This window comes from Pongo pygmaeus, chromosome 10 (genome assembly GCF_028885625.2).
Source record: "Pongo pygmaeus isolate AG05252 chromosome 10, NHGRI_mPonPyg2-v2.0_pri, whole genome shotgun sequence".
NCBI lineage: Eukaryota > Metazoa > Chordata > Mammalia > Primates > Hominidae > Pongo > Pongo pygmaeus.
In genome coordinates this window covers 98716210-98734875 of record NC_072383.2, presented here as the reverse complement: position 1 = coordinate 98734875, position 18666 = coordinate 98716210, and the positions used below count along the sequence as shown (strand labels likewise).

The 18666-nt window shown below is 42.1% G+C and overlaps 1 protein-coding gene across 1 annotated transcript in view; it reads left to right on the top strand.

The window, feature by feature from the left end:
* DEPDC4 (DEP domain containing 4) overlaps window positions 1–18640 on the top strand; it is a 41209-nt gene extending 22569 nt beyond the window's left edge. The window contains exon 10 of the mRNA XM_054445669.2: window positions 18435–18640. Coding sequence (XP_054301644.1) covers window positions 18435–18463 — 29 coding nt within the window. The 3' untranslated portion in view covers window positions 18464–18640. The remainder of the gene's footprint in view (window positions 1–18434) is intronic.
* The last annotated feature ends 26 nt before the right edge of the window (window positions 18641–18666 follow it).

Here is an 18666-nt window from a genome sequence, read left to right as displayed (position 1 = left end):
GTCAGGAGTTTGAGACCAGCCTGGCCAATATGGTGAAACCCTGTCTCTACTAAAAATACAAAAATTAGCCTGGCATGGTGGTGGGTGCCTGTAATCCCAGCTACTTGGGAGGCTGAGGCATGAGAATTGCTTGAACCCGGGAAGTGGAGGTTGCATTGAGCTGAGATCTCGCCACTACACTCCAGTCTGGGGGATAGAGCTAGACCCTGTCTCCAAAAAAAGAAAAGTGACTCAAATATGAATCTCAGGTTTCCAGGTGGGGTGACTACCACCATATTTAGGGGAGTGATGGAGTCTGTTTGGGGCTTTTGATTTAAAATAAGCATGGGGCCAGGCGCGGTGGCTCACACCTGTAATCCCAGCACTTTGGGAGGCCAAGGCAGGCGGATCACAAGGTCTGGAGCTCGAGACCAGCCTGGCCAACATAGTGAAACCCCATCTCTACTAAAAATACAAAAATTAGCTGGGGATGGTGGTGCGCACCTGTAGTCCCAGCTAGTCAGGAGGCTGAGATAGGAGAATCGCTTGAACCCGGGAGGCGGAGGTTGTGGTGAGCTGAGATTGCGCCACTGCACTCCAGTCTCGGCAACAGAGTGAGACTCCATCTCAAAAAATAAATAAAATAAATAAATAAATAAAATAAGCCTGGGACGTTGTGGTTGAGATTTTCAGCAGGGCAACTAGATGTACAATTTGGAAGTTCAGGGGAGAGATAAGAGCTAAAAATAAATATCTGGGTGCAGTGGCTCACACCTGCAATCCCAGCACTTTGGGAGGCTGAGGCAGGAGAATTGCTTGAGCCCAGGAGTTCAAGAGCAGCCTGGGCAACATAGTGAGATCCCATCCCTACAAAAATAAAAATAAAAAACTAGCCAGGCAAAACATAAAAAATTATTCAGCAGGATGAGGCAGGAGGATCGCTGCAGGCGGTCCAGGCTGCAGTGAGCCATGATCAACGCCGCTGCACTCCAGGTGGGGTGACAGAGCAAGACCCTGTCTCAAACATAAAATAGGCCGGACGCTGTGGCTCATGACTGTAATCCCGGCACTTTGGGAGGCCGAGGCGGGTGGATCACAAGGTCAGGAGATTGAGACCGTCCTGGCTAACACAGTGAAACCCCGTCTCTACTAAAAATACAAAAAAATTAGCGTGGCCTGGTGGTGGGCGCCTGTAGTCCCAGCCACTCGGGGGGCTGAGGCAGGAGACTCGCGTGAACCTAGGAGGCAGAGCTTGCAGTGAGCCAAGATCACGCCACTGCATTCCAGCCTGGGCGACAGAGAGAGACTCTGTCTCAAAACAAACAAACAAAAAAACCATAAAATAAAATTGTATTTTATTGTATTTTGTATATATGTATATATATATATATATAGAGAGAGAGAGAGAGAGAGAGAGAGGGAGACACCTCTGCCTGTGCTAAGTAAAAGTTCAAGGATAAAACTTTGACACCAATAGTCAAGGGGTGAGTAAAGAGGAACCTATGAATGAGAGAAAAATATGTTAGAAAGGGAATGAGAAGAAGTCATGCCCATGAAGCCAAAGAAATATAACATTTTAGGATGGAGGGTTCCATGTATTGGGAGATCAGAATGGCCACTGAATATGTGGAGCCAATTAGAGCTATCTTAATCACTTGAGAGGCAAAATCCAGGTAGCAGTGGGATGAGAAGGATAGAATGGGTAGAGAAATGAAGAGTGGATGTATGGTGAGAAGGGGAAGAGAGGAACTGGGCAATAACCAGAGCAGTGCAAGGTCAAGGGAGAGATTTTAGCATACTGATCTGCTGAGAGGAAGGCATCAGAAGAAAGGGGGTATTGAAGAAAAGAGATGCTGGTGGAGGCAGGCCCTGGAGGAGGCAGGAGGTAATTAGTTTGAGGGCATAGGATCAAGGGTTTTCCTGGAACAGGAGGAGGGATTTTAGAGTAAAGGCAAGTGTATATGGATGTAAATAAATGTGTAGTGCCAAGGGTAGGAAGTTGAGGGATACCATTAAGTAATGAATCCATTTTCCTTGAGAAAGTAGGAGGAGACCATATTGTCTGAGGGTTTACAGGGGGAGCACTGAATGGATGACATGAGAAGAAGGGAATGGTTTGAAATAGATGCTTAGGTGATGGTTAGGGGAGTTGAGAAAGTTTAAGTACAGGAATTGTTGCATAGTTCTGAGCACCACATAAAGCAGGAGATTCTAAATTTTAGTGGTGCCGATTAGACGGTATCTTTTTTCAACACTTACAGTACCCCCCTTTTATCTGTGGTTTCACGTTCCACAGTTAGAAAATAGGTGAGTACAGTACAATAAGATATTTTAAGAAAGAGAGACCACACTCACATAACTTTTACTCTAATATATTGTTATAATTGCTCTATTTTATTATTGGTTATTGCTGTTAATCTCTTATGATGCCTAATGAATAAATTAAACTTTAATATAGGTATATATATATGGGAAAAAACATAGTACATATAGGATTTGGTACCACCTGCAGTTGGAGGCACCCACTGGGGAATGTAGCCCCTGGGAATAAGGGTGAATTACTGTATTTCCTTGAATGTTGGAGTGGACACAGTAGATTAGAGCATTGATTAAGAGCTGGGATTTTGCTTTGTCGCGTGTTGCAGAAGGATAGGTGTGCAAGAGAATTAAGGACACATATTGATGAAGCAGTGGTTCAAGTGTTCAGATATGTTATGGACTCAGGATGGGAAAGAAGAAATGCTAGAAGTATGCTAAAACTGGCACATCAAGTTTTCATGTTCTGAGACTGAAGAAAGTTGACAGAGAACCAAAGGCAGCATAGCATAGTGATGAAGACACCAAGCCCCAGTAATGGACAACCCTGGGTTCAGATCCTAACTCAGCTACTTTCTAGCCATGTGGTCAAGCTTTATTTCTTTACCTTTAAGGTATGGCTGAAAATAATAGCTACACATCTACAGCTTAGGATACTGGAGATTTAATGAGAAAAAGTACCAAAAGGTTGACACATGGTAAGCATTCATTGTAAGATATTATTATTATTTGAAAAATGTAGATTCTGAGTAGAGAGTTGAGTATAGGAGCGTAAGTTTTCAGAGGCAGTGTAATTCCAGGCTATTTCCATAGGTGTGTCCTATTATAGTGAAGATAGGCAAAAAAAAAAAAAAAAAAAAAAAAGCCCTCATACTAATGGCCTTCAGGATTTCAAACATTAACTCTGAGAACTGCTTTGGTGAGTGTGCAGGCTATGGTGGCTTCCTCTGTAGATCAGCATAGGTTGACTGTACATGCTAAGACAGCTCACAGAGCAGTGTGAAAAAGCAATGCTATAGAATTCAGACATTCTTTGTTCATGTTTTGAACATGCCTTTGACTTATTGGCCATGTCACTTAAATATTTTATGTATTTCTCTTGAAACTGGGATACTAGTTTCTTGTTTCTCTTGCTTCTAGTTATTTTAGAGATCAAATAATGTATGTAAAATAACATCATGTATGTTTTGCTAAAGTAAAAGCACTTTTGAAAGAAACTGTGGAACAAAGAAAGCCTAGGCATAGGTAACATACCATAAGACCAGTTTGGATAAGTACAGTTTAGCTGGTTTTTAAACTTGCTTTTCCAGTGGTACTTTTCTTTTTTTTTTCTTTTCTTTTTTTTTCCAGGCTTTACATTTTGCCAACCCTTGACATACAAGGAGTTTGAAAAGCAGAAGGGAAGGACAATTCAGTATCTACACCAGTTGGCTCTTGAGATTAATAGTAACCCCAGCATCTCTCTGAAACGAAAAAAGAAATTAATTTATTCAAAAACACCATCCAGAAGCTTTGAATTAACATTTCTGATACAAGAAACTACAATTTGTAAATATAAACAATTCTCTGGTGGTTTTCTCAAATTGCCATACTTACACTTCAGAGAAAGCATAATCTCAAAGGATTTTAAGTGTTTTATTTTTTATTTTTATTTTGTAAAGACAGGGGTCCTATTATGTTGCCCAGGCTGGTCTCGAACTCCTGGCCTCAAGTCATCCTCCTGCCTTGGCCTCTTAAAGTGCTGGGATTATAAGCATGAGTCACTGTACTTGGCCATTATTTTATTTTTATAAAATATTACTTTTAATTTAATCATGCTTAAAATATGTTAAGGAAGTTTTTAACTTTAAGAAGGAATACAAGTTAGCCTTCATGTTTGCTGATTCACTTAATTATGCTGCTAAAATCACTTAATAAATGTGCTGCTATTATTAGGGATCTAGTACAGTTAATTTCCTTTTTTTTCCACAGGAAAGGAACTTTTCATACACAAGCTCTCTGAAGAAAGCATGCATTTTCCTTAGTATATGATTATTTTCAAGCAACTCCCTTAAGCTGCTGTAACTTAAATAACTATGAATCATTGAAATAGGGAAAGATGCATAAAGTAGTTGTTTTTGTTTTTGTTTTTGTTTTTTTTTGAGATGGAGTCTTGCTCTGTCCCAGGCTGGAGTACAGTGGCACCATCTCAGCTCACTGCAACCTCTGCCTCTCGGGTTCAAGCAATTCTTCCTGCCTCAGCCTCCCGAGTAGCTGGGATTATAGGCGCCTGCCACTACACTCGGCTAATTTTTGTAGTTTTAGTAGAGACGGTGTTTCGCCATGTTGGCCAGGCTAGTCTTGAACTCCTGACCTCAGGTGATCTGCCCGCCTCAGCCTCCCAAGGTGCTGGGATTACAGGCGTGAGCCACCACACCTGGCTACATGAAGTAGATTTAAAAGGCCACAAATTTAAAATTCGTAAACATCAAAACTGAGATTTCTCTCTCTAATTCTTCTTCAGTCCATATTTTATGGTTATCTTCTTTCCTTCTCATTATTTCTCTGCTCCTTCCTTTTCTTTCCTCTTTCTCTCTCTCTTTCCAGCTCTTTCACTTTTTTCTTGCCTGCTTCTCTCTCTTTCTTTGTTTTAAATTGGTTAGTTCACTTTATGGCATCATTCCCTAATGTAGCAGAGGTTACAGATTCAATACCTATGGGAAGTTTTACCCAGAAAAATTCTTATGGGCCAAGCTTGGTGGCCCATGCCTGTAGTCCCAGCACTTTGGGAGGCCAAGGAGAGGGGATTGCTTTAAGTCCAGGAGTTCAAGACCAGCCTGAGTAATAGTGAGACCCTGCCCCTATCTCTACAAAAACTGCAAAAAAAAAAAATGTAGCCAGGTGTGGCAGCTCACACCTATAGTCCCAGCTACTCAGGAGGCTGAGGTGGGAGGATCTCTTGAGCCCAGGAGTTTTAGGCTGCAGTGAGCTATGATTGCACCACTGTACTGCAGCCTGGGCAATAAAGCAAGCCTGTCTCAAAAAAAAAAAGAAGGAAAAAAGTATTTTGTGGTCATCTTAGTTTATATTGTTGATCACAGGGAAAGAGAAGCATAATTAATTAATTTCTCGGAAAAATAAACTATATTAGACAGATGTCATCAGTTTTATCTTTTTGCATAAAACCTGTATCAGTCATCTTGAATTAGAATGCTTAGTTTCAAAGTTCTCAACTAAGAAGTCAGACATGGTGGCATGTAGCTGTAGTCCCAACTATTTGAGAGGCTGAAACAGGAGGATTCCTTGAGCCCAGGAGGTTTAGTTTGTTTGTTTGTTTTTGTAGAGATGGGGTCTCACTACATTGCCCAGGCTGGTCTCAAACTCCTGGCCTCAAACTCCTGGCCTCAAGCAGTCCTCCTGCCTCTGCCTCCCAAAGTGCTGGAATTACAGTTATGAGCCACTGTGCCTGGCTGACCACAGGAGTTAGAGGCCAGCCTGGGCAACATAGCAAGACCCTGTCTTGCGGGGAAAAAAAATTCTCAGCTAAGGCTTGGCCTGGTGGCTCACACCTATAATCCCAGCACATTGGGATGCCAATGCAGGAGGATTGCTTGAGACTGGGAGTTCAAGGCCAGCCTGGGCAATATAGTTTGACCCTGTCTCTACAAAAAAATAAAATAAAAATTTTAATTGCTGGGCAGAGTGTGGTGTACCCTGTAGTTCTGACTACTCAGGAGACTGAAGTGGGAAGATCACGTGAGCTGAGGAGTTCAAGGTTTCAATGAGCCATGAGTGTGCCACTGCACTCCAGCCTGGGCAATAGAGTGAAACGCTGTCTCAAAAAACAAAAATTATTGGCCAGGTGTGGTGGCTCACATCTGTAATCCTAGCACTTTGGGAGGCCAAGACAGGTGGATAAACTGAGGTCAGGAGTTCGAGACCAGCCTGTCCAACGTGGTGAAACCCCATCTCTACCAAAAATACAAAAATTAGCCACGTGTGGTGGTGGGCACCTGTAATCCCAGCTACTTGAGAGGCTGAGGCAGGAGAATTGCTTGAACCCAGGAGGTGGAGGTTGCAGTGAGCTGAGATCACGCCACTGCACTCCAGCCTCAGCAACAGGGAGAGACTCTGTCTCAAAAAAACAAACAAAAATTCTCAACTAAGAGTCTGTGAAAAGGTTTCAAAGGGCCAAAGTACAATACACTTTGTGAAACTGCAGGCAGTTTTTTGTGTATCTGTGCTTATGGCATCTTTCTAGGAAGATAATCCATGACTGTCAGCAAATTTTCACGAGGACTGTGGCGCAAGCACAGTAAGAACCACTGGGTTCAAGAATCTAAAAGTCTTTATTGATGTATATTTATATATTTCCCAAATTTTGCTTTTACCTTATGGATAAACTATTAAATATCCCAATGTTATATTAACATAAGAGCATTGGCTAGATGTGGTGGCTCACGCCTATAATCCCAGCACTTTGGGAGGCTGAAGTGGGTAGATCGCTTGAGCCTACAAGTTCCAAGACCAGCCTGCACAACATGGCAAAACCCCATCTCTAGTAAAAATGCAAAAATTAGCCAGGTACAGTGGTGGGTGCCTATAGTCCCAGCTGCTCAGGAGGCTGAGGTGGGAGGATGAGTTGAGCCCAGGAGCAGAGGTTGCAGTGAGCTGAGATTATGCCACTGCACACCAGCCTGGGCACAAAAATAAAAAATAAAAAATAAAATAAAGCACTAAGCTAGATGACTTTTAAGTTCTTCCTACTTAAAAAAAAAGAAAGGCTGGGTATGGTGGCTCACTCCTGTAATCCCAGCACTTTGGTAGGCCAAGGCAGGCAGATCACCTGAGATCAGGAGTTCGAGACCAGCCTGGCCAACATGGTGAAACCCCGGCTCTTCTAAAAATACAAAAAATTAGCCAGGAGTGATGGTGCATGGTATGTACTTGGGAGGCTGAGGCAGGAGAATTGCTTGAACCCGGGAGGCGGATGTTGCCGAGATGGTGCCATTGCACTCCAGCCTGGGTGACGGGGCGAGACTCTGTCAAAAAAAAAAAAAAGCAACCCAATTATATGACACTGGAAGATAAAACTGCCCTAATCTGCATATGGCTTTTTTTAAGTTGGGGAGGAAGTTAATATACTTCCAGTGGAAGACCTGAGAGGGTACCTGAAGAGATACCAGGAAAATACTGGAAACATGCCACCAAGCCCTCTTCGATAGAAGAGTCTCCTATTTGGAAAGTTGCCATTTTAATGTTCAGTGTGAATCAGGTAGGGATTTGCTAGTCATCACTATGAATGGTGGATACTTTGACAAATGCTTTAAGGATATTACCACGTCCTTGCGTCTGCTGTTCAGAAAATTATAACCTTAGACAAATATCTTTGCACTGAGCCTCAGTTTTTAAAAAATCTCTAAAATAAAAATACACATGCACAGATCTATATTTTTAAGATTGAGCTATTCCTTTAATAGTTTAAGGTTGAAACAAAGAAATAAAAAAAGAAATAAATTTAAAAAATTTTTTTTTAAGATTGGGCCAGGTAATACCAAAGGTACCTTCCAACTCTTTGATGGATAACAGTCATCTCTCCATCTGTAAATAGTGCGTTCGTGAGGGAGAATCTGTGGTGTGGTAACAGGAATATGGGCTCTGAAGTCTATAGTTCAATGCAATTTCCATTAAAATACTACCATCATTCTTTACAGAACTAGAAAAAAAAAATCCTAGGCTAGGCGCAGTGGCTCATGCCTGTAATCCCAGCACTTTGGGAGGCCAAGGCGGGTGGATCACCTGAGGTCAGGAGTTTGAGTCCAGCTTGGCCAACATGGTGAAAACCCATCTCTACTAAAAATACAAAAATTAGCTGGGTGTGGTGGCACATGCCTATAGTCACAGCTACTTTGGAGGCTGAGGCAGGAGAATCGCTTGAACTTGGGAGGTGGAGGTTGCGGTGAGCCCAGATCACGCCACTGCACTCCAGCCTGGCTGGCAACAGAGCGAGACTCCGTTTCAAAAAAAAAAAAAAGAAAAAGAAACTCCTAAAATTCATATGGAAACAAAAAAGAGCCTGAATAGCCAAAGCAAGACTAAGCAAAAGGAACAAATCTGGAGGCATCACATTACCTGATTTTAAACTATACTATAAGGCCATAGTCACCAAAACAGCATGGTACTAGTATAAAAATAGGCACATAGACCAATGAAACAGAATAGAGAACCCAGAAATAACCCCAAATACATATAGCCAACTGATCTTCAACAAAGCAAACAAAAACTGAAAGTGGGGAAAGGACACCCTCTTCAACAAATGGTGCTGGGATAATTGGCAAGCCACATGTAGGAGAATGAAACTGGATCCTCATCTCTCACCTTATACAAAAATCATTTTAGATTTAAGTCCTAAGAACTGAAACTATGAAAATTCTAGAAGATAACATGGGAAAAACTCTTCTAGACATTGGCTTATGCAAAGATTTCATGACCAAGAACCCAAAAGCAAATACAAAAAAAACAAAGATAAATAGGTGGGACTTAATTAAACGAAAGCGCTTTTGCACAGCAAAAGGAACAGTCTGCACAGTAAACAGATAACCCATAGAGTGGGAGAAAATCTTTATACATCTGACAAAGTACTAATATCCAGAATCTACAAGGAACTCAAACAAATCAGTAAGAAAAAAACAATCCCATCAAAAAGTGGGCTAAGGACATGAATAGAAAATTCTCAAAAGAAGATATACAAATCACCAACAAACATGAAAAAATGCTCAACATCACTAGTGATTAGGGAAATATAAATCAAAACCACAGTGCGATACCACCTTACTCCCACAGAATGGTCATAATAGAAAAATAAAAAAATAATAGATGTTGGCATGGATGTGGTGAACAAGGAACACTTCTACATTACTGGTGGGAATGTAAACTAGTACAGCCACTATGGAAAACGGTGTGGAGATTCCTTAAAGAACTAAAAGTAGAACTATCATTTGATTCAGCAATCCCACTACTGGGTATCTACCCAGAAGAAAAGAAGTCATTATACCAAAAAGATACTTGCTCTCACATGTTTATAGCACCACAATTCACAATTGCAAAAATATGGAACCAGCCCAAATGCCCATCAATCAAGAAGTGGATAAAGTGTGGTATATGCATACAATGGAATACTATGCAGCCATAAAAAGGAATGAATTAATGGCATTCGCAGCAACCTGGATGGGATTGGAGACGATTATTCTACGTGAAGTAACTGAGGAATGGGAAACCAAACATCGTATATTCTCCTTCATAAGTGGGAGCTAAGCTATGAGAATGCAAAGGCCTAAGAGTGATACAGTGGGCCAGGCACGGTGGCTCACACCTGTAATCCCAACACTCTGGGAAGCTGAGGCGGGTGGGTCACCTAAGGTCAGGAGTTCAAGACCAGCCTAGTCAACATGGTGAAACCCGTCTCTACTAAAAATACAAAAATTAGCTGGGCGCGGTGGCAGGTACCTGTAATCCCAGCTACTTGGGAGGCTGAGATAGGAGAATTGCCTGAACCCAGGAGACGGAGGCTGCAGTGAGCCGGGATCATGCCACTGCACTCCAGCCTGGGTGACAGAGCAAGACTCCACCTTGGGGGGGAAAAAATAGAATGATACAGTGGAGTTTGGGGACTTGGGGGTGAAAGGGTGGGAAAGGGGTAAGGGAGAAAAGGCCACAAATTAGGTTCAGTGTATACTGCTGGGTGGATGGGTGCCCCAAAATCTCACAAATCACCACTAAAAAGCTTATTCATGTAACCAAATACGACCTGTTCCCCAAAAACCTATGGAAATAAAGAATTTTTAAAAATAAGAGAATTAAAAAAACACCTTAAAAAAAAAGAATATGGGCTCTGGAATCATAGACCTGGATGTACGATTTGACCTGTTTGGGTTAAAAGGGAAAATACTATCAGATGAGTATTCTAGATTAGGATAAAATATAGTTTAGAAATAGAATTACCAGAAGTCAGAGTTGTTAAGCATACTTTAAATGTCTTATTTTGTTATTATTTAAATTGAGTATTTCCTACAACATTCCCTAATGGAGCTTATTTTTATCAACATGTACACACATATATATGTATATGTGTGTGTAAATATATATACATCCATACATACTACTAAATTAAACTTGTAAACAATGAAACTTTGTAAACAATAAAACTTGTTTACAAAGAAACTGACTTCTACTGAATAGTTTTTGAAGGTTCTGAGGCATTAATTTCTAAAGGGAAATTTCTAACCAAGCATTGCCATGCCACCTAGTGACAGCTTCATAAAGCACAGTTATTAGGCTTAAAAAGAATTAAGTTCCCAAGGGTATCATCATTCAATGTTAGGCTAAACATTTTGGAGGGACTTACATGTAAAGCATTTTTTTCTCTGTATAAATAAATCCAGTTTCAATTACTGGAAAACTTTCCTCCTGATAGAATATTCAGTAAATTTCCATGACCATTAACAGTCTGATTCATAACACTTGAGACTGTTTAAACTTCTTAGATTATTCAGTCTCTACGAGATGACAAAGATTGTTTGCTTGACCAAACTTTAGTCAGGCTCCTGAATCTTCTTCTAGTCCCATCTGTGCTCTTCCTTAAATCCCATTTTAGCAAAGAACCCTGCTGTGTCAGTTTAGCAAGAAGCCCCCACCGTCAATATCTCATCATACTCAATATGAAATCATGTTCCTCATCCTTTATCATTCCCCAGAGGTTATGTGTCATCATCCTGGCCAGTCTTCGGTGAGAATCCTGTTAGGTCAGTTCAGCCAGAATCTCCCTTACCCTTGAGGTTTTTCCTCTCAGTAATTTTCCTTTCATTGACCCCTGACCTGCTTCTTGGCTATAAATTCCCACTACTTGGCCATGCCGTACTCAGATTTGAGGCTAGTATCTCTCCCTGACCACAGAATCCCATAGCAGTGGTCCCTGTACCTATTTTGATGGTCCTGAATAAAATCATCTTTTAACAAATATCATTGAATAATTTTTTTGTTGACAGGTACTAGCCACATAAATAAAAGGTTTTGTTTGTTTGTTTGTTTGTTTCTGGAGACAGGGTCTAACTCTGTCACTCAGGCTGAAGTGCAGTGGTGTGATCATGGATCACCACAGCCTCAACCTCCTGGGTTCAAGCAGTTCTCCCACCTCAGCCTCCTGGGTTCAAGCAGTTCTCCCACCTCAGCCTCCTGAGTAGCTGGGACTACAGGCACATGCCACCAAGCCCAGCTAGTTTCTTTTTTAGAGACAGGGTTTCGCTATGTAGCCCAAGCTCATGAAAGATTTTCTAACTCCAAAAAAAAATTTTTTTTGAGACAAAACGTTTTTCTTCTTATATAACTTTTATCCATAAAGAATTCAAGACTGAAATCTGTTATTGAGATCTTTTTCCTGGAAATATTTCCTTCCTGTACACTCTACAAGTAGATTGGAAGTGCTTCTACTTGCTGATTCCTTGCATGCTAAAAAGATTTTTGGAACACGAAAATCAAAAAAATTGGGGCTGAAGCCTCGTCTCTGATGCTTAGCAACCCTATAACCAATGATGCTACCTAATCATTCATTCATGAGTATAATCATTCAGCTTTTCAGCTATGCCAGGTATGATGTAGGAGACATAAAGTGGATGTCATAGTCCCACCCTTGGAAAAGTAACTCTAATACAGAGAACATAAACATGACATTAACAATGTAGTAAACGTATAGAGGTATGAATACAGAACTCTATACAACTAATTTATTATGGCATCTGAAAGAGAAGCAGTATTTAAAGTTGGTCGTGAAATCTGAATGGGAGTTAGAATTTGTAACAGCATCTCTGGAAGAGGGACGAGAATGTTTAAAGGGACTGGGTTGCCAAGAACATTTTATACATATTTCCGTCTTTCAGGGGGCTGTATGCATATGCATACATGAAAATTATATATATGTATGTATATAGGAATGGCAGATTGGGTTAGAAAGATGAGGAGTTGAGGGTAAATTTAACTTTGATATGTTTAGGGTGAAATACTTGTGAACATCTAAATTGAAGGTGTGGTAAAGCATAAACTTCAAAATTAGACCCACCTGTGTTTGACTCACAAGTCCACTACCTAATGTGACCTTGAACAGTTTACTCACTGTTTTGAACCTAGGTTTTCTCATTTGCAAAATGGAGCTAGTATACAATTGTTGCAGTTAGGATTAAATGATATGTATATACATTGCCTGTCACAGGTTAGGCTATTTTAATAAGTGCTATCCTCTCACCCTCCAGGCCTGTTTCTTTTTTTGTGTTTGTTTGTTTGTTTTGTTTTGTTTTGTTTTTGAGATGGAGTTTCGCTCCTGTTGCCCAGGCTGGAGTACAATGGCGCGATCTCGGCTCACCACAACCTCCTGCCTCCCGGGTTCAAGCAATTCTTCTGCCTCAGACTCCCAAGTAGCTGGGATTACAGGTATGCGCCACCACGCCTGGCTAATTTTGTATTTTTAGTAGAGATGGGGTTTCTCCAAGTTGGTCAGGCTGGTCTCAAACTCCCGACCTCAGGTGATCCGCCCACTTTGGCCTCCCAAAGTGCTGGGATTACAGGCGCGAGCCACCGTGCCCAGCCTTAGGCCAGTGTTTCTCAAAGTGGCCCAAGGTCTACCTGCACCAGAATCACCTGGAGTGCTTGTTACACAATGACGCCTTTCCATACCTAATGAATTAATTTACTGAGATGGAGCTTGAAACTATGAAATTTAACCATCACATTGGAGTTGTGAGGTATATAAATTATGTGAATTAACCCATATACAAAGACTTTTTTTTTTTTTGAGACGGAGTCTTGCTCTGTCGCCCAGGCTGGAGTGCAGTGGCACTAACTTGGCTCACTGCAACCTCCACCTCCTGGGTTCAAGCTGTTCTCCAGTCTCAGCCTCCCTAGTAGCTGGGATTACAGGTGCATGCCACCATACCTGGATAATTTTTGCATTTTTTTTAAGTAGAGACGGGGTTTCACCATGTTGACCAGGCTGGTCTCAAACTCCTGACCTCAGGTGATCTACCCGCCTTGGCCTCCCAGAGTGCTGAGATTACAGGCGTGAGCAACTGCACCTGGCAAAGACTTCTAATTACACAACTGTTCACTGACTCAAGTTTCTATTAGCATTTTCCTTTAGGCTAAAAATATGAAACTACTTAACCTTTTGTCAGAAAGAATATGATACTTCGAAAGTTATAAATGAATATATGAGACATTTTCCTAATTCTTTTTTTTTTTTTCTGAGGCAGGATCTCTGACACCCATGCTGGAGTGCAGTTGTGTGATCTCAGCTCACTGCAACCTCCGCCTCTCAGGTTCAAGCGATTCTCCCGCCTCAGCCTCCTGAGTAGCTGGTACTACAAGCATGACCCACCACACCTACCTAAATTTTGCATTTTTAGTAGAGATAGGGTTTCACCATTTTCCTAATTCTTAAAGTCCAAGTTCAGAGTAAAACTAGGTGCTTTAAAGATGGCTCAAGAATGCTAAATACTAACCATTAAATTAGCAACAAAAAGTTAATAAAACGCTAAAATTGACAAAGATATTTTGATAAAGTTATTCCTTTGTTTTATTTGTTGTGTGTTTTATTGTAAGATTGTCACTAGGGGCCGGACCTGGTGGCTCACGCCTGTAATACCAGCACTTTGGGAGTCTGAGGCAGGCAGATTGCTCGAGCCCAGGAGTTGGAGATCAGCCTGGGCAACATGGCAAAACCCCATCTCTACAAAAAATTAGCCAGGCGTGGTGGTGGACACCTGTAGTCCCAGCTACCCAGAAGGCTAAGGTGGGAGGATCACTTGCTTTGAGGAGTGATCGAGCCACTGCACTCTAACCTGGATAACAGAATGTGACCCTGACACACACACACACACACACACACACACACTCTAAAATAATTTGCCGGGCACAGTGGCTCACACCGGTAATCGCAGCACTTTGGGAGGCCAAAGTGCTGACTTGAGGTCAGGAATTCGAGACCAGCCTGGCCAACATGGTGAATCCCCGACTCTAATAAAAATACAAAAAAATTAGCCAGGCGTGGCGGGCACCTGTAATCCCATCTACTGGGGAGGCTGAAGCAGGCAGGTAGGATACCTTGAACCCAGGAGGCAGAGGTTCCAGTGAGCGGAGATCGCACCACTGCGCTCCACTCTGAGCAACAGAGCAAGACTCAGTCTCAAAAAAAAAAAAAAAGATTGTCACTAGAAACTATTTTAAGTTAGTTAGGGCTTATACTTCAGAATAAAAGGGGTATAACTAGCAATTCAACTATTTTGAAGGCCGGCTGCTGTGGCTCACACCTGTAATCCCAGCACTTTGGGAGGCCGAGGTGGGAGGATCACCTGAGGTCGGGAGTTCGAGACCAGCCTGACCAACATGGTGAAACCCCGTCTCTACTAAAAATACAAAAATTAGCCAGGCATTGTGACGCGTGCCTGTGATCTCAGTTACTCAGGAGGCTGAGGCAGGAGAATCACTTGAACCCAGGAGGCGGAGGTTACAGTGAGCTGAGGTTGTGCCATTGCACTGCAGCCTGGGCAACAAGAGCGAAACTCTATCTCAAAAAAAAAAAATTGAATAAATATATATTTAAATATATATTGAAAATGTGAGTGAACACAATTTGAAAAATGTTTTGTGTTAATAAGATATACAAATTATAAAATTACACAATTCAGTATTTCAATTGCTAACTCTTTAGCGCTTCTATAATTATTCAAATTAATTTTCCTGATTTATTTTTTCCCTACTGTGTTTTTGTTTGTTTTTTAGAGATAAGGTCTTGCTCTGTCACACATGCTGGAGTGCAGTGGTATGATCCTAGCTCACTACAGCCTCTAACTCCTGGGCTCAAGTGCTTCTCCTGCCTCTGCCTCCCAAAGTGGTGGGATTATAGGCATAAGCCATCTTGCTGGGCCCCTACTGTTTTCTTGAATCCTTACCCTGCTTTCTTAGATTCATTGTCATCTTACTACAGTACTGTATCCTTAAGCAGTTATTTCAGAAATAGTCTCAAGAGTGGCACTTTGAGTCCTTGTTTATCCAAAAGTTTGTATTTTGCCCCCAGGCGTTGAATACTGGTTTGACCAGGGACTGCGGCTCCTGTTGCTCAACATTTAGTCTAACTTCCTTATAGTGTGTCTTCCTAAACTTCGGAGAGTAGAAAGCTAAAAACCTCATTTTCCAGATCCTTTGTAGCCAGTGTTCTGAGTATGATTTACATAAAACTGTTTTTTTTAAAATTATTACTATTTTTTGAGACGGAGTTTCTCTCGTCGCCCGGGCTGGAGTGCAATGGTGCAATCTCAGCTCACTGCTTCTGCTGGGATTACAAGCATGCGCCACCATGCCTGGCTAATTTTTTGTATTTTTAGTAGAGATGGAGTTTCACCGTGTTAGCCAGGATAGTCTCGATCTCCTGACCTTGTGATCCGCCTACTTCGGCCTCCCAAAGTGCTGGGATTACAAGCGTGAGCCACCACGCCTGGCCAAAAAAACATTTTTTTTAAGAGACGGTATCTCACTCTGTTGCCCAGGCTGGAGTACGGTGGTGCACTTAGCTCACTGCAGCCTCGAACTCCTGGGCTCAAGCAATCCTCCTGTGTCAGCCTCCTGAGAAGCTGAGAGTAGCTCATAAAATTGACTCATGTCCTTAAGACCAGTCTGAGTCCAGTCCTGTATATGCCACTTCCACTTGATGGCAGCACATGCTGCTGAGCACACCTAATCCACAGTGGGGAGGAGAAATTATCTCAGGGAGAAATCAGAGCAATATTTCTAGTGGTTCAACTTACATGAAGACATGGGTGGAGATGACAGTTAATGATTTGACCAAAGGGTCAGAGATTTGACAACTACAAGATAAGAAACCTAGGCCAGGAATGGTGGCATAGGCCCATAATCTCAACACTTTGGGAGGCCAAGGCAGGAGGATTGCTTGAGGCTAGGAGTCCAAGGCCAGCATGGGCAACATAGTGAGATTCCCTATCTCTAAAAATAAAAATAAAAAAATTAGCCAGGGGTAGTGGCGCAAGCTTTTAGTCCCAGCTACTCTGGAGGCTGAGGTGAGAAGACCACTTGAGCCCAGGAGTTCCAGGCTGCAGTGAGCTAGGATCATGCCAGTGCACTCCAGCCTGAGTGACAGAGCAAGACCCCATCTCAAAAAGAAATAAAAATAAATTTTAAAAAAGAAAGAAAAAAAAAGAAATTTGGGAAGTAGAAGCTTTAGGGAAGTAAGTGGACAAACTCAAAATAGGCCCCAAATGCAAGGATATTTGTTTCCTGTGTGAAAGCCTATCAAAAGCTTTCTTATCAAAAGCCATCTTCTGTAGGTAAGGCTCTTAATATTTAGATGGACAGCATAGCATACACTGGGACATTGGTTAGCCTCTTTCCCCAGCCATCCCAGTGCTTGCTCAGTTATGCTACATTCTGGGAAAATTCCCTCAGCTTCTTTCTAACTCAGATTTTCAGTCTTTTTTCTTTTTTCTTTTTCTTTCTTTCTTTTCTTTTTCTTTCTTTTTTTTTTTTTTCAGAGTCCCTGTCACCCAGGCTGGAGTGCAGTGGTGTGATCCTGGTTTACTGCAACTTCCACCTCCTGGGTTCAAGCAATTCTCGTGCCTCAGCCTCCCGAGTAGCCGGGACTACAGGCATGCACTGCCCTGCCCAGCTAATTTTTGTGTTTTTAGTATGGAAGGGGTTTTACCATGTTGCCCAGGCTGGTCTTGAACTCCCAGGCTCAAGCCATCCACCTGCGTCAGTCTCCCAAAGTGCTGGGATTACATGGGTGAGCCACTGCACCTGGCCCAGCTTTTCAGCACAGTACTAGTGTCCATTCTGCTGTTCAATCCATCTATTAAGCAAAAGTTTTTGTCTTTTTTTTTTTTTTTTTTTTTTTTTGAGACAGGGTCTCACTCTTCACCTAGGCTGGAGTGCAGTGGCACAATCTCGGCTCCCTGCCACCTCCACCTCCTGGGTTGAAGCAATCCTCCTGCCTCAGCCTCCCAAGTAGCAGGGATTACAGGTGTGCACCACCACACTGAGTTGGTTTTTGTATTTTTAGTAGAGAATGGGTTTCACCATGTTGGCCAGGCTGGTCTTGAACTCCTAACCTCAGGTGATCTGCCTGCCTTGGCCTCCCAAATTGCTGGGATTACAGGCGCCCGGCCCAAAAGTTATTTTTAATAACTTATTTTTAATTTCTAAGAACTATTTTTGTTATAGCAACCTGCTCTTTTTACAATAGATACAGTGACCCCATCAGTCCTTTAGAGGATATTAGTTTTTGTTTTTTCCTTTGTTTTCTTCCCTTAGGGATTCATTCTTGTTAGATTTGGGGCCTCTCTGGTGATAAGTATCCCTCAAATATTTAATGCTTGGTTGTCTGTTCATTTTTTTTCATTTCTGAATTCCTGTTTACCCATGGGTGAATCCAAGTTTTTCTTTTTTTTTTTTTTTTTTGTGACAGAGTTTCACTCTTTTTGCCCAGGCTGGAGTGCAATGGCACGATCTCGGCTCACTGCAACCTCCGCCTCTCAAGTTCAAGTGATTTTTCCTACCTCAGCCTCCCAAGTAGCTGGGATTACAGGCACCTGCCACCACACCCGGCTAATTTTTTGTATTTTTAGTAAAGACGGGGTTTCACCATGTTGGCCAGGCTGGTCTCAAACTCCTGACGTCAGGTGATCCACCCACCTCGGCCTCCCGAAGTGCTGGGATTACAGGTGTGAGCCACCATGCCTGGCCAATCCAAGTTCTAATTTGGTGTTTTGCCTCTGGTTGTTGTGGGGGGTGAGAGGGAAACAGGAAGGAGATGTGCTGAGTTTCCTACAGCCCTGCCCTGTCAGAATTCTGTCTAATGAGGTCCAAGCTCTTGGCTTTAATCAGAGTTCAGTGACACAACCCACTGCTCCGTTAAAATTTTTTTCTTACTTTGATGCCCTTAGGGGATATGAAATTATTTCAGGTTCTAGTCTTTCCTTTCCAACCTTTACACTTTAACCCCTTTTACTGCCCAGCCTCAATAACAAGACAGGGAATAGGGCACAGCTGTAGGTTTCAATCTTTTAATGGCTAACCCATGATCTCCTTCTACTCTTTTTTTTTAGACAGGATCTCACTATGTTGCCCAGGCTAAAATATAGTGGCTATTCACAGGTGCAGCTGTAGCACACTGCAGCCTCAAACTCCTAGGCTCAAGCAATTCTCCTACCTCAGTCTCTTGAGTAGCTGGGACTGCTGACACATGCCGCCATGCCCAGCCTTCTCCTACTCTCTGTATTTGTCCTGAGATTAAAGTATCTGTGGAATTGTTCTTACCTCTTTGGTAGTTTTCTCCTG